The sequence below is a fragment of the Bombus affinis genome, chromosome 9, assembly GCF_024516045.1.
Source record: "Bombus affinis isolate iyBomAffi1 chromosome 9, iyBomAffi1.2, whole genome shotgun sequence".
Taxonomy (NCBI): Eukaryota; Metazoa; Arthropoda; class Insecta; order Hymenoptera; family Apidae; genus Bombus; species Bombus affinis.
The window spans coordinates 14,206,528-14,223,469 of NC_066352.1; the positions used below are offsets into that span (position 1 = coordinate 14,206,528).

The following is a 16,942-nucleotide window of genomic DNA, read 5'->3' on the forward strand; positions in this document are numbered from 1 at the left end:
AAAGGCGGACTAGGAATTTTAGAGGGTGGCTAGGCATGGATAATTTCAGGGGAATGAAGACTGAAGTTTTTAAGTGTAGATAGTTTGGAGCGTTTGAGCGACGAAAAAATTGAAACGTTTCGGGAGATTTGAAGTAAAAGAACATCGAGGGAAGATATTAAATTAAGAAACGTTGAAATTAGCAGCTCGAATTTACGGAATTCTTAAGGTTCTGTGATCGTAGTTTGTTTGTCTCCTCTTGGAAGGGGTTGTTGATGCTTGTAATTGAAAATGGTACCAAAAGCACGTGTAAATAATAAAAATTATATTCCATATGGTAAGTTAATCAAAGAAAAAGTTATTATTGAACGGGGAAGAAATACTATCAAAATAAAAATAACAAATTTGCAATACAAATCATTCTGAACAGAGAGAGGCGTATAAAACGTGTAACTTTATCTTAAGAATTCATTGTGTAATAACAGATACGAGAATTATAACGCGAAGAATGTACAGTTGCAAGTGTATACGCATTCATTGCAGGGAACTAGGAATGTTGTGCGAGTGAAATTGACGAACCGAGTAAAAACTTGTAAACAGTTGTAAATCACGGTAAACGTTACGTCATATTTTCATTTAGGTTACTTGGTTATGTAGGTTTTTGTAGCTCCTTGCTACATCCAGGGATTTAATAAATTAATAAAGAAATGGAAGAATAAACGGGTGAAAGGAGGAAAGGTCATGGATGATTTATGGGGACGTGGGATTTGAAAAATTCTATGGACCACGATAGAGATAGGAAATTTATGATGAACATGAAGATACTTGAAGATAATTTTAATTGCAAAACGCGCCACGATTAACTCGTCACATCCTGAAATGCAAATAATACTCGAACTACTAGTACCACGTACATTAATTTTTTAGCCTTTGGCAGAAGAGGAAGAATCACATTAATAAAAGCATTCTGGAAGAAAAACGCATTTTACGCTTTTTATAAAACAAAAACCATCTTTATTTATTAACACTATTACTATGCCATTAATTGTCAAAAACCTCTCAAGAGAGAGAAGAATTCTCAAAATAAGACTTCGAGGAAACCAAAAAAACTTGTCTTCCGCGTCAATGAAAGAAACACAGTTGCAAATTTCCAATTATCATATATTATTAATTATTATATTAAATGAATTTCCTGTGCATATCAGATTATTTAAATTGATATCACGTTTTTTAAATTGCACAGGGTTGCAATAACAGCGATACATAGTACCAAGGGCATAACAATTAACAATCGTTACAACAGCCTGTTACTTTTGCATAGCAAATCGAACAGTGTCCAAGACTTACGTGAACCAGAAAGCCCTACCGTTGTCGTTTACAGATATTGCCATTGATTTAGGATATATTTTGCCACATATCGGTTAATAACAATTTTTGCGTGTAGGACAATAAGAATTATGCGGGTAACTATTAGTTCGTAGTATTTTGGCTCTTTTTCTTCGTTCGATCTCAGCTAATTTTAGCCTCTGATTTACCAAAAATCCCCAAACCAAAATAAATTCGATTAAACTTCAGCAAAAGCTGTAAGCCTTGTTTCCTAAACAAACAATCGAGCCATTCTCACAATTTTGAATACATTTTTTTCTTTTCTTATTGTCAGAACCAACGTTCAACTTTAATCGAACTAGACGCGTTCCCAGCAATGACGTACACGTGCAATTATCTCCGAGTTGTCGACGTTTGAATACTAATCGCGATTCCGCTAATAAACTTCACGAAGTAAATATTCACTTTTACTACCAGCCAATCGTTGGTAGCTATGCTAATCGATCGGAACGACAAAGTGGCCACGTAAAAAACAATTGTCCCAAGAGAACGATCCACTGAGATCGTGTGAGTTCGATGTTCTTCCACCATTGAAGATTGAAGTATTCGTACAACGGCGAAGGAAGGGGATGAAAGAAGGGAGAAAGAGTCGGTCGTGGCGATTCCTGCGGTTTTTACGAGGATCGTTAAGCGACGGCGAAAGTTGCAAAAGCGATCGCCGCGGTACTGGCCCTAAATTCTGCGATCCGTGACAAAATATGCGAGTAAACCTGGTCACTTACCTCGAAGCGTGATCTTAATCATCGTACCACGTTCGTGGAATAATGTTGCAACCCGATCAGGGATTTTATTAGCTGTTTCTCTACCTTTCTGATTTTCCTCCCTTCTTTCCCTTTTCTTTTGCTTCTAAGTTGATGAATTTAAGAAACAACATATGAGTTTCTGCTCGAGTATCCACGTTGCGAATTTTTCGTGTTTTTACTAGAGGAAGAATCAACTATCGAAATTTATTAAGAGATTGTAGCAAGTTATCGATTTGTGACGGGAATTACTTATGCGCATAATTTACTCGGTTTCAATATAATTCATATGTGCGTGAATTTAACGATAGTAACGGTATGCTACGATACGATATAGTATCCTATTTACAATTTAATTACATCGGTGGTATTGCCCGATCCTCGAAATTTCTTGCTTAATGTCGCTATTACGAGATCTTTGGTATTTTACATATCATCTTCCTTTTCTTAGCTTTCTGTTCGTATTGGGTTGGAAACTAAGCGATTGCAGATCTTGTCAGCAGGTGGTAATGATAAAACTCACTCAACACTACGTAGATTTTCAAGTGATCTCTTTGTTTCCTATCGTATCGTCTGTGACGATTATGCCCAGCTTCGCGACTATTTTTATGGTTTCAAAAAATTCCTTGCGTTCCTCTTCCTCCTTTCTCCGCTGTATAAATAATACAATGAAGCAATTAACGTATTAGAGTAGAATTATAGTAAAAGAATAATTGGGATCTTGTGGATCAATGGAGAAGAAAACGTTGTTTCTTTGCTTATACGCGAAATGTGTGATATATATCATAAATAAAACGTCGTGTCTCTCGATCTTGCGAAATATCTAAAAATAAGAAAGTTGTTCGTTCAACATGAATAAAACATATTAATAAAAAAAATTTCTATGAAATAAATTTGAAAAATTAACGTTGAACGCATAGTGAAGGATTGGGATGATAACTAAATTAAGAAAAGTTATTTCTTAAAATAAAATGTAACGTTGCAAAAAATCTGAGGACTATCTGGCAACTACCAGTCCATTTCACCTTACTCGCTTGCAGTTTTTTACTTTTTTTATTACAAAAATAACGATAGGAAACTTCTCTTAATGTTTACATGGAATATCGCATAGGAAAAAAAGTAAAGAAAAAAGAAAAAAAAAGAGTACTAAATACAGTAATTACTCTTATTATGCTTTCTGTACTAGTTTACGATTAAAAAAGCAAGTCGTAATTCTTGGTCTGTGAATCGAGAAGTACTTCTGGTTACAAACCATACGCTTTCTCACGTTCGTTTATATTTCCTCTCCTCCTATAATAACCATAACCATACCATAGTTAAAGATATTAAAGATAATAATTTAATTCCTTGTTCTTTTCTGTAAAAATAATGTTTCCAAAAATCTGTCAAATATTTCCTTTCTTGTCGTCCCGAAACAAAACTATTATAATGTTACAATAATGACAAAATGAATCTAACACTTATACGTAAACAGGTGGAACGAGAAAGAAAAACGAGATGGAAAAGAGAAAGGAATAACGCGAGTCAAAAAATCGATTACATAAATATTTATTATACTCATTAAAATTCTAAATTGAAAAGGACTAATTGATAAAATAAACTCAGTGGGAGAAGACTCTCCCTATTTTTTGTTGTAAATACGACCGTCGTGGACTTTGATGATTCAGAATAGTCGTCGATTCAGCATACTCTGAGAGTATATATAAGAGGTTGGCAGACGTCCGAAGATCAGTTCCGATTTGTACGGAAAAACGGAGATCTGTGATTGTTTCCGCTTTAATATTGAATCTAACAGAACGAGAGAATGTCGTTCAGGCTGCTTTTCTTTTCGACGATTATTGTTGGATTTATGGCAATTGAAATTCGTAAGTAAATTTCAAGCTCGATATGATCTTTTCGTTTTTTTTTTTTTTTTCGAATAAAACGATACATCGAACTTCTGATAGACTCGAAAGCTCGTTAAATAATATTTCAGATTTCTTTAAATTAAACACTTATAATTATAAATAAGATTTTGGATTTTTAAAGATAAAATTTAGAAAATTATGGTGATCAGAAAGTTGAAAGAAGGAGAAAAAATAGGATAGTTGAAAGTTGAAAATAAAACGTCAGTTACTTACATATGTGGTGTGTTAATTAATTTACACATACAGATTATATTGCGTATTATATTATTATATTACTAAATATTAATTGCATAGAATATTTGTATAGATCAAGCAGAATTCATATATTCCGAGAAGGCAAACATTAATTTAAATAAAGAGACAAATATAGATTGTATATATATTAATCGAGTTTTGTAAATTATAATTGATTAAATCATAACAGTTAATTAAACTACAATTAATCAATTAATATCGGTGAACTTATTCGTTATTCTAGAGTTAGTTAGTTTGGGAGTTGTATCAGATCTCTCCTCGTTCTTCATGCTTTGGTAAACCAGTTAGTAGGAAAAGTAGTAAAGCTTGAAAAAAGCCTGTAACATTTAATTTATTCATATTCGTCTTGAGTTGAAAATCAATTAATCTTTGATAAAATCTGTAATCCTGCATTAGTGTTTATTGAATATTCGATAAATGTGTAATAAGACGTAATGCAGAATAAAGTATTAAATGTCACAATATATAGAAATATAATATACGTACACTAAGTATAATTTTACATCAAATATTGACACTGAAAACTCGCACTGCAACGCGAAACAGACACTTTGAAGTGTTGCTAAAATAATAATCAAACACGTTGTAACTTCCTCTAAATTCAATATTCTTCACTGTGGGTTATTTTAGTCAATTCAATGGTAAAACAAATATAATTCCACTGTAACAAATACAACCATAAATTCGACGAAGATACAACTAACGTTTATTAAAATAAAATTTCAAGTGCATAATACGGATAGATACGATTTAGAAGAAATCTCTTTATCGTGACTTAAACCCATCGTATCGATAGAGCCAATAAATAAATCAGAATCATGTAACAGGACATAAAATATAGATAAATAAAAAAGCGAAAAAAAGGCTTTTTCATACTAATATTTCAATTAAGCGGTTATAGATAATTAATACATAGACATACCAAGGATATCCATAAATGAATAAATATCATGGACGACACGAAGGCTGGGCATCGTAAAACAGAAGAAAATGTTGCATGTCATACAATTACTATCAATGCTCTCGAAAACCAAGAAGCTCATAATCCGATTGCGCATAGAATTTAAAGAATTAGAGTTTACAACAGATTGGTAAAATATGTTAAACGTTGAGCGTTAAATATTTTACGAAATCTTATGTTAATTTAACTTATCTAAGATGATCTAGTCGACTGAAAAGTAGTATTAAAATGAGAATATCTTACGCAATTTATACATTAGATTATACATTGCATATTAAATGAAGTATTTTACAATTAAATTCATTGCATAAAAATAAAACACCGACATATGTAAGTAGGTGTAATAATTTAAATATAAGATGTAAATATAAAGAAAAAGGAATGCATCAAATGTGTCGATCTAGAATTTGAAATATATACATCCTTTTTATCTCCTTTTATCTCTTTATAAAGAATAAAATTTTCCTTATTGAATTGAATATATAACATAAATAAGCTACTATATGTAGCTATCGTCTTAGTCGTAAGTGTGAAAATTAAAACTAAAAGTCTAAAAACCAGGAAATAAAATAACTGTTCGTGCCAGCCAAAACGGGTGATCTTACGTTAAATAATATTCTACCTTTTTATGTAAACAGTGTCGAAGTAATTCATACTTACCGACCTAGACGGGTCGTTATTTATTTGGTCAGTAACACCTGTAAATGAATAAGAATTTTATATTTCATGCGTTGAATTTTTAAGAAGAACGGTAGTCTACTGAAAAATATTCTTAAGAAAAGCTAAAGAAAGAAAAATATCTATAGAAATAGGTTAATTATCAGACTACTTTACGTAATCGACTTGGAATTGCTAATCATTCTGCATTTGTACAACATTTAAAATTAATTTCCTTGCGAAAAAAAAAAAGTAAACACGTGTGTTCCTGGAAATCTATGTTTTTCCTCTTTCCTATGCAGCATAAAGTATCTTGATTTTTCTATTCGTCTTTATGATAAAATATCAAGGAAAATAAATTAGGGAAAAACAAAGAAAATTAAAGGTGAAAGATATAATTAATATAATTTCCAAAAAATTAGGAACGAACTCGTATATTTCAAACTTCAGAAGAATAAAAATACGTAGTAAGTAATTTCAAGTAGCAAGATGATTTGTTCACAGAAACAAATATATAATTCGAGGGAAAATATATCTTACAAGAAAAGGATTGAGAATAAAAAGTTTCCAGAAAAGATCATCTTCTTTTCTGCTCTTTCCCTTCAACGAGTTTAAGGTATTTCCCTGTCCTTTACAAAATGTCTTACAGTATCCTTAAGCTACTTATCGACTAACTTATTTTCTTACTATTGGGTTGGCAACTAAGTAATTGCGGATTTTATCAATACCACCTAATGACAAAATCCGCAATCACTTAGTTACCAAACCAAAGTTTACCTGGCCAACTATCTTGCTTCCAATCGCTCAGGTTCTACGGGCAGGTTGCCAGGTGTTGCCAGGATTTCCATTTCCTCTTAAGCTCTAATATCTCGTGCCAACCGTGACTCTGATTATTTCCTTTTCCTTCTGTCACTTTTCTCTTGTTTCGTTTTTTTCATTTTTCTCTGTTTAACAGTATAAAAGAATATAAAATCCTGCAAAGATCGAAATTAGAAGATTCAGGGCCCAATATTACAAAAACAATAGAATATGAACAGATGTTTCGGAGAATAAGATTGAAAGATAAATATTGACAAATCTTTGCAGCTCCATACATACATATTTGCGGCATGAAAAATCCGAATCTCGATGACTGCATCACGAAGAGCGTGGATGGTATAGCCAAGAAACTTGCCGCTGGTATACCAGAGTTGAATGTTCCACCAACAGACCCAATGTTCATCGGGGACATGGTACTTATTGATACCGCAAACTTTAAGGCCACTGGATCCAACGTCACGCTCACTGGCATATTGACGTATCATATAAATAGGCTGCACTTAGATCTCAAGAAGCAGCAAGTAGACATCGATCTGAATTTGGATGAAGCTAAAATAGATGGCAATTACAATATTAGCATTAGGATCTTGATCCCTATAAATGGAAAAGGACCTCTCACCTTTACCACCAGTAAGTTAAAAGTAATTTTTTATATCTAGAAAATATTAATTCATTCGGTCTAACTCCTGGCGATGCGCATGAGTCGTAAGGCATATTATTATAATTCAAGTAAACTGTAGAATACGTATGAACTTTGTGTATACATCATTTTCAAAATAATAATATCCGCGCGTTAAAAGAAGTATTTCTGGATTCCATTAGTAAAAACTTGCGAGATGTTATAAGAAACAGTTAAAAATTTGGTGTAAACCAAAGTGAAGTTGAACTTATAAAATTATGGATTGGCTCGAGAAACTACATATTTGGACACTTGTCATAGAAAACTTCTGAGCGCGTATTGTATGCGCTATATAAATTTCAAGAGGGTTGCACCACGCCAAACGGGCCACTTAGAGATGAAATATGCTACGGCCCATGCGAAATTAGCCAGAGTTTGAATCAATATTTTATTGATTTCGAATTTGTTTAAGAAATACGAACCTTTGAATTTCGCAACATTTGCCCATTTTTACAAAGTCAGTTTGTAATTGTTTAGATACGATTCTTCCGAGAAAAGATCGGAAGAAATCGACTGTTATCGATCCGCTCTAGCCATTCCGCTCGCCTCACGTTCACCGTCAAAACCGCAGCTGAACGCCTCATCGCGAAAAATCTTTCCGTAACGATAATTACAAACTTCCTTTACAGATAACGCAAACGCAAAGATAAAAATGTTGTACAACCTGGTGGAACACGCTGGAAAACAGTATGTCTACTTCTCGTCATTGACCACGCACTTGGACATCAAGGATTATACTATCAAATACGAGCCGGAAAATTTCGACGAAACTCTGCGGGATGCGTTCAGAGAGGCGATTGGCCACAATAATCGAGAAATATTGGAAATGACCAGACCTAATTTAGAGAAAGCCATTTCCCAGAGATGCCTAGAAATATCTAACAAGATCTGCAAGCACTTCCCTTATGACGAACTTTTGCCCGATCGGGAGTAAAGCAGATCGTTAAGAGATCATTGCGAAAATCCCTGTGAAATAAAAGGAAATAACGGTTCTAACGAAATAAACGATTGAGTTACGTTTCTCATAAAATAAATCGTTGGTTATTCGACTATTTTTTTAACCATATATTAGCCACGGTGTTTATCGATGACAAATTTGTCAACATTTTTAGTGCGACTGAAATAACATAAATTTCGTGGATTAAAAATTTGTCAACATTTTTAAAGTGACTGAAATAACATAAGTTTCGTGTATTAAAAAGTTGTCAACATTTTTAAAGTGACTGAAATAACAGAAATTTCGTGGATTAAAAAGTTATCAACTATGTGAGTGACTTAAATAACATCTTCGTTATTCTTGCGATTAATCTCTTTGTTATGTAATTTATTGAAATTATCTCCTTGTTAAACGTCGTACGATATTCTGTAAAAAAAAAAAAATGTATCCTACACGTTTATTAGTAAAAAAATACGCATTTCTGAAAATACTTGATACAATGGTTTATTGTGATAATAAATTGTATAAAATCTTTTAGAATTATACTTTTGTTTATTGTCTTACCAATATCATGTATTAGTATCATTCTACGCAATTAACCAAAAACTAATGTAACTGTAAATGTAATGTAAAATTAATTTCTTTATTTGACTCACGCATTGCCCCCTTAAGCATTATACAGATAACTATTTTCTTTCTCACAATTCATCGCAAAGTATTGTAATGATCACAAAACATGGAAGATGGCAACTGAAGAATTACAATATTACAAATGTATCTGTAACGCAATAATAATTGCAAACGGAAGATAGAAAACTCAACGAAAGAAACTAACATATTAACGCGATTATTACACTACATTTACACTAAAAAAAAAAGAAAAAAAAAAGAAAAAAAAAAAGAAAAAAAAATATAATTTTTGCAGAAATTTGTTCCATCCATGCGTTATAAACTACTTATATACATATACTATTTGGATATTTCATATATTTGCCGTATTACATGTATTCTATGCATATTTTTATATTTTTCAATTTCCCATAAAATGCATAAAAATCCGTAATGTACCCGACACTCGCATTTTTCCATCTTTCAAACAAATAAGTACAATAATCTCCTGCAATCTCGCCAACATAATACGAGAGCAAAATCATAATTCCAGATTTAAGAATACTAAGAAATCTTCTTCGTCGTTTATTAACATACTTCGATGAATTTCTTTAAAAATGACATAGATCATCTGACTGTCGTCGGTGCTCGATCATTGATTTACGATATTTTTTGGTACGTTCTTACGATTCTGGGAAAAGTATCTCGTAAGTAAACTCTTGCAGGATACCGTTTGCGATCTCTGTGAACGTGTTGGAGATTGCGCTCTCGATAGATGGCTTTATTTCTTTGAGAAAGGAGTCGAAGTTGCTGTTGATGGCAGTGTTGACAGCTTCGCCAAGAACTGGATCACCGCCGAACAGATTTTGCAGATTCAGTTTACCACCTCCTACCGAGATTTTGGTTTTAAGATCGGTCAGTTTCAGATAATTTTCACCGTCGTTTCTCTTTGACATCTGCATCTGCATTTTCACCAACGCCTTGCAATTTGTAAAGTCGCCAGTCATCGGCCCGCTTCCTCGAATCTGAAGAAGGATTATTCGTCCATCCACGTCGTAATTTCCTTCGATAAGAAGATTTGGAAGGTCTAGCTCGGCCACGAAGTTTAGGGTATCCAAATTGGCTCTGCGGAAAATTGAGTATATGAAGGATTGAAAGAATACGAGAATTTCTTCAATTTTAACGCGTTGAACGTCAACGTGCACTCCGATGAGCCACGTTGAAAAAGATGAGCGGGTACAGTGTATATTTTGCGAAAATTCCATGTTACGGTGCGGTATATCTCGATTTATTCCGATATTCTCAGGGCAAAATGTATAAAAATCTCGATGTGTTAAACGATGGAAGAATATTTACTTTTATAATTTTATATAATTTCCTATAGTTTCCTATAGAAACGATTCTGATTGATAGAAACAAAGAGAATCGTTTGATTAATAAATTACACGTCACTGGAATTCATCGTTTCCAAACATATGGTTTCCATCTCTTTTTGCAATTCACCTGTCGCGTTCGCCATACAAATTATTTCCAACTAGAGCCATGGCAGTTCGTGTCACGGTCACTCGTGCATACGCGGAATACAAAGAGAGGATCTCTTACTGTTGTTTTATTTATTCGTTTATGAGTCACCCGGCAGGGAATCAATCATCACCAATGAATTGCATCTGATTTTCAAGACTTAAGGACGATAAGTAACGAAGTGTGAGACGAAACGTTGAAAAAGATATAGACCAGAAAAAGGGGAAACATAAAAAATGTGAAAGATGATCAACACTAGAACTATCGTACCAGTCAAATTCACTGGTTTTACAATTTTATTTTAAAATTCCTACTTCATGTTATATCTTTTTTCCGCAATGATGTAATGACTTTCGCAACGATAACTAAAACAATAATATGATGAGTTTTATTTTGTTTTTTATGTATTCAAACTGAAGATAATTTTGTATCAAGGCTACTTATATCAATACCAGTCGAAATGACTGCTATTTGTTAAAAGGGTCCTGCAATCTGTTTATGGGACCCCAATTAACCAGTTTCCTCGGTTTGTACAATTTGCTACATGTTTTTAAAATTTTTACTGCGTATCATTCAATATGATGATACCAGTTATCTATCGCTAGATCGCTAAATGCTAACACTAGCAATACCACACCAGTCAAAATGACTGGTTCTACAATTTTATAAATGTGCCAATCCTCGTTTGGAGATAATAAATTAATAATACCAAAAATGTACTACATAACATGGAATTGCTTCTGTAACAAAGGAATAAATCAATAAATATAAAAATATTCTATTATTACGTATTTTTTAAAGACCAGTCATTTTGGCTGGTTTTGGTAGAAATAGCTTCGTGTTAACCATCGATAATTCCAGTGTTAATCAACCTTCTGGTACGATAAAAATAACAGAAGGTATTCACATAATGAAGTACCTTTTATAAAATGTCAGCCTTGTCATCGCTGATGCGACGTTAACCGATAATTGTTAAAAAGGAAAAATGTAAAGTAATTGTTCAATCACCGTCATGCCCGTAATACGCAATAATTTTCAACCTATTTTCAATGGATTGAACACATTTCCATGTTATGTATTAGGTTGTCCGAAATGTTTCTTTCGTTTTATAAGGAAATAATAGACGCACAATGTTTTTTGTTTTATATTAATTTATTGAATTATGCACGAACGTTATGATAGAAATATGACGGAATGGATCATACGTAATTCAACAAAATAATATAAAAGAGAAATTGTTGTTCATCTATTATCACCTTGTGAAACGAAAGAAACTTTTCGGACAACCTAATATATTGGGGTTAGTTTGGGGTTAATATATTGGGTTTTATTGGCCAACTCAATAGAATAAAATAAATTAAATAAGCCTAATTCTAAAAAATTTACATTTGTTACATTTCTGTAAAATAAATTATATATTTTTAATCCTAAGAAATAGAATTTACTGTTGCAATTGTTTCGAAAAGTTTAGCTTTTAATTAATATACGGATCTATGTAATTCATTCTCCTATATTTTTAAAAAATTACGATAAATTAGGTAATTCCGATACTAAAGAATGGAATTTTTAGATTTCCGATTATCCGAATTCTCTGGAACATTTGAAATTAATTCGATTCTCTTCGAGACCAAGTTCGTTTTCGCGAACGTACTTAACTGCTACGCTATACGACGTCGTCATTTCCGAATGTGATTTCAAGGCAGGTCGTTCATCGCCGAGTTCATAACATGTGTCATTACCCGGTTAATTTGACATAATGACGGAAGCCAAGTTTGTTTTATGAAACCCGCCACGCAATCTTCCTTCATATTCACTGAAACTCGTCTCGAATAATTAACTTACAGTGACAGTAGGTAAATCGAATTTCGCAACAACGTCATTATTTTCGTAATAAACAAACTTTGTACATTGTAAAGGGAAACATAGCAAGTTTCTAGCAATTTTAATTCATAGTAAAAAATTGTATTATATACGATACTTAATACTTGCGAAATTTACTGAATATTTTAAATGTTAATAACTTCATCCTTATGACGCAAAGGTACAGAAGCTAAACTGAATTATTTTAATTATTTGAAATTTTAAATAATCCTGATTTTCTCACTTCTCGAATATGAATGTCATGCTGTAATAAAAACTGTTGATCGATGAATCAACGACACATTACAGCGTCTAGACACAACGATTCTTTCACTGTTATATAGATACATCGTTCGTAATCGAGATTACAACTCAGACACAACAATGGTGCTCGAATCTGACATTTTCCCTGATCCTATTGACTTAATGACGCTGCGTTATCATAAATCAGACGCATTTACATAATTCGTAGCGCATTAAATTTTATAATAAACGACGTAACGCGTTACAACTGTAAAAGTGGAAAATTCGCCGATAAAAATTCGCTCATAAGATCTTTACGTATGGAATTTTTTTTAATTTTAATTTTTTCAAAATACGCGTAACAACAACGTTATACTATACCGTGAGTATTTATATTTTTACGAACCCAACGAAAGAAATAAAGCTTAAATGGAAAACGTTATACTATACCGTGAATATTTATATTTTTACGAACCCAACGAAAGAAATAAAGCTTAAATGGAAATTCTTCTCGTACAAAACTTTATATATTCAAGCATTTAAATGTATATTATACGATCTAGTTGTTAAAAGTATTTAAAAATATCACAGCAAAGTATAATGTATCTCTCCTTAAACGTGAAATATCAGACTTTTTAACGCGTGCGATCGTATTCTTACAACAATTTAGAATCTAATGACCATTGTATATCGACTGGGAAAATAAATAGCTAACGATCGGATATATTCTCAGCCGCTTCGGATTACTGAAACATCTTGTAATTGCACGATTCAGCGAGATCGAGAATGAAGCAACAAAGAGATACTATCAAGATGGGAAATGTTGCAATAATGGCAATTGATAGATCTTTGAACGATATAATATAATCTTGAATTTGCAGAGAAGTTATCGCGTGAACATTTATACTACGCAAACTGGAAACAGCACAACGCGAAGAACATCACTATTTAATCTCGTCGAAATAATTCTAACTTCAAGTATGTAACTGGTTGGATTAAGAGGAATAAATCGTAATTTTTCAATTTTCTTTCGCTTTGAAACCTTTAGATATTAAAAATTGTGGAAAGTTTCTCTTCTTATCGATTTTGCTACTTACTTCATCCTCAATAACGTAAAGTTACTGGCGCCATGAACGATGACGTTCTTCAGCATCAATTTGATGTTCCCTCCTGTCGTGGCTACCAATTCTTTCAATTCCAATGGTTCCAAAGATGGTATTTTATAATCTGGTATTCCAGTTTTCAATTTGGGTTTAAGGTTATTCACACTTGCCTTTATGCAATCGGCCAAGTTCGGATCGTTCTTCTTGCAAACGTGAATAAAATCGGCTGTACGGAATTTAACAAAAAAGTATTAATTACTATTTAATCGCGAAATCTATGTCAATGATGAAACATCTAAATCGATGATTAAATCTAAATGTCCACTGTAATTTTTCATTTTGAAATGTTTCTTCTTCTTTTTGCTATAAAATAGTAGGATGGAAATTAAAATTCAAATGATTTTTATTCAATCGATGATAAATTCGTTAGTAACGTTCTTCCGTAAATATGTAAATTATATCGAACATCGATCGTGAAATACGACAGTAAGTAGAATATGTTAATAAACAAATGTCGGCTGAAAAAATAAAACGAAAAGATTAAAGAAATATACTACGAAGAAATATAAATATTTAAAATCTCAATTTGTCCCGAAAATGTAACTAGCGATAGATGATTTATATTTTACGTTTAATTTACACTTGTGAACGATAAATCGAAGAAAAAGCAATTTTACGAAAAATTTCAAAAATCTTGTCTTTAATATTCTTCTAAATCGACAAAGGTTGCCGGAATACAATTTCTTTGCATTCAATTACTAGAAAGTTAATTAATATTCGATATTTATATCGTTTTCATAAAGTTAAATTTACGTCCAGGTGCTTTCGCTGTAATGCAAATTCAAACTCGAGTTGAGTTATTATTTATCTAAAAGCAACCTGACGATACTAACTACAATTTAAAAATATATGATTTTTAGTCAGGTTTACCTTGTGGTACTTTGTGATAAATTAATGACTAAACATAATCAATGCAAATTACTTGTGGCAAAGATCAACAGAAACTTTCCGTTTTAGAAAACTGATTGATTATAAGTAACCTATGTGACTTAACGTATTGCATGTATTAGAAATTGTAGAAAATATAGAATAGACAAAAAAAAAAAAAAAATATGTTTTCAAATATGAAAATATACTATTAAAAAGACTTGAAAATGAATAATACAATCTTTTATAAATACAGATCTTATGCATGTCACTTTCGAGAAAAATGCAGCTATTTCCTGTATTATATTCCTCATATACTCGGCTAATTATTAAAATTAGAATGTCCATTGAAATGCGTACGTAGTAAGTGTACATACATACATTAAAATTAATTATATGATTCATCGAATACGTGCAACCAATGACTAATTGCGATTTAAAATAATCTTCTCTATTTGACTTATCATTTGAAAACTACACTGAATCTAAAGGTAAGGTAGCTTCTTAAATAGAAAATGAGTTTTGATAATACGACCAATTTTACTAATGCATATTAATTTTTAAATGACAGCTTTGTCGTTTTATAAAATTCTCGCAAACGATAAAACCATCGTGCGCACTTATCCGTAATTTCGCAAATCAAACTAAACGTCAAAATTACGCGCGTGTTTCAATTCGTTGCCCCAGGCGACACAACACATTTTCGTTTAATAGTTTTCTACAAGAATACAATAGTCGCGTAAACGAATTTTGATGCGGAATAAAATTTCTTAATAAACTTATCGATCGTACGTTAAAATATCACGTATCAAAATATTCGAAAATCCACACGGTGTATTCCAAAAACAGGTTAAATCGATAAATCGTCGAAGATCATGAACCTTCGACTGTAAATCACCAAAATTCGTCCTACGTTGCACGTAAAATTCAACCAGTAGCCGAACTATAAACGAAAACCTAAGCTATAAAATTAAAAGAGATTAATTGAAAGAATAAAAATTTCAAAGTGTCACTTACGTAGTTCGCGCGCGAAAGTAGCGCAAAAAATCGCCACGATCAATCCGGCTAGTACGATTGTCTTCATTTCCTCTTCTTAAAGATTAATTTTTTGGGTCGAAGAAAATTTTGTTAAAAAGTTAAAATAAATATAAAAGTATATCTTGATCGTTGTAACAGAGAATCTCGAATGAGAACGATCGCGAACGAAAGAGCAGGGCTGTTTAGTCACCCACGAATGATCAGATCGTCGGTCTACAAGTGAATAACGCGGAGGTCAGCCTCAAGTCCTTATAGTTCTACCTTTCTCCCCTCTCTGCTGTTATTCGTCGATGATACTTGCTCTAGAGCATCCAGATCAACGTGCTGGAGGACATTACGAATTCTCAACATGTGATCTTGACAAGGCGCGTGTTGCCATATTTTTTATCCTATACACGTTAAAATGTGCATATTCATGCGAACTATACATTCTACAACTCAATTTATCTTTCCATTAATTACTCGGACGAAGTTTAATCCGTTAAAGGTCAATGTCGTATTAATGCGATTTATTTGCAATTTTTATTAGTTTATTCACGTTATTTATTACATATGAAATAATATACGTGTATTGTAATAATATACACGTGATATAACTATAATGATATAATATAATAACGATGAAAAAAGGAATTTATAAAATTCCTGAAATTTCCAATTTTAATTCGCTGCCCTCCAAATTATTTCAATTTTTATCCAGGATTTATACATTACGAAACATTTACCCTACATTATGCAAATATAACATAGACTAGCTTCTTTTTTTAATCACGGAAATCTATTCTGTTTTTATAGTTTGTAAATTACTTCATTTCCGTTTCCCAATGATGTTGCGTTTCCACGTTATTATGTCTTGTACCTACTACGCCACTACGTGATCAATAATGAACTTCCTGTTGAGCGAATTCGCTTATCTGAACATGAAATTGTATTATTTCAGCGAGAAATGATAGATTGTGGGGAAAGTCAATGAACCTTGGTTACATAAATTATTTGTCCTTCGTTCACTTTTAGGTAAATGGAATTTTACTGCGCTAATGTATTTGAAGATTCGTTTGAGACGTACAAGTAGCGTCTAAGAGAAAATTCCAAGGTCTAATGTATTCAGTAATACATTTATATTTTAAAAGAATTCAGAACCAAGAATAAATATTGTACTTCTATAAAGTTTGGAATAATGCTTGAATTTTTAATATACGTGTTTTTAAATTTGACATTTTTATTTTACCTTCGTGTGTCGAGTACAAGAATTTCATTTAGAATATCGTACAAATTACAAGAAATATTTAATCGCATGGGTCATGGGAAATTAATTCAAAAC

At 32.2% G+C, this 16,942-nt stretch overlaps 2 protein-coding genes across 2 annotated transcripts; one reads left to right on the plus strand and one right to left on the minus strand.

Moving 5' to 3' along the window:
• Positions 1–3,813: 3,813 nt before the first annotated feature.
• On the plus strand, positions 3,814–8,863 carry LOC126920407 (uncharacterized). Its single transcript, XM_050730749.1, has 3 exons — positions 3,814–3,970; positions 6,972–7,334; positions 8,013–8,863. Exons 1-3 carry the CDS (start codon positions 3,910–3,912, stop codon positions 8,315–8,317), a joined length of 729 nt encoding a protein of 242 aa, XP_050586706.1. The 5' UTR covers positions 3,814–3,909; the 3' UTR covers positions 8,318–8,863.
• On the minus strand, positions 8,809–15,863 carry LOC126920405 (circadian clock-controlled protein daywake-like). Its single transcript, XM_050730747.1, has 3 exons — positions 15,601–15,863; positions 13,651–13,882; positions 8,809–10,054 (listed from the first exon to the last, which is right to left on the minus strand). Exons 1-3 carry the CDS (start codon positions 15,665–15,667, stop codon positions 9,613–9,615), a joined length of 741 nt encoding a protein of 246 aa, XP_050586704.1. The 5' UTR covers positions 15,668–15,863; the 3' UTR covers positions 8,809–9,612.
• Positions 15,864–16,942: the final 1,079 nt, after the last annotated feature.

Bases quoted from the DNA above. Each gene is read 5' to 3' on its own strand.
- LOC126920407 (XM_050730749.1), top strand. From the start codon at position 3,910: ATGTCGTTCAGGCTGCTTTTCTTTTCGACGATTATTGTTGGATTTATG. The intron at 3,971-6,971 runs GTAAGTAAATTT...AAATCTTTGCAG, and splicing joins ATTTATGGCAATTGAAATTC to CTCCATACATACATATTTGC. The intron at 7,335-8,012 runs GTAAGTTAAAAG...CTTCCTTTACAG, and splicing joins ACCTCTCACCTTTACCACCA to ATAACGCAAACGCAAAGATA.
- LOC126920405 (XM_050730747.1), bottom strand. From the start codon at position 15,667: ATGAAGACAATCGTACTAGCCGGATTGATCGTGGCGATTTTTTGCGCT. The intron at 13,883-15,600 runs GTAAGTGACACT...AATTCCGTACAG, and splicing joins TACTTTCGCGCGCGAACTAC to CCGATTTTATTCACGTTTGC. The intron at 10,055-13,650 runs GTAAGTAGCAAA...AATTTTCCGCAG, and splicing joins TTTACGTTATTGAGGATGAA to AGCCAATTTGGATACCCTAA.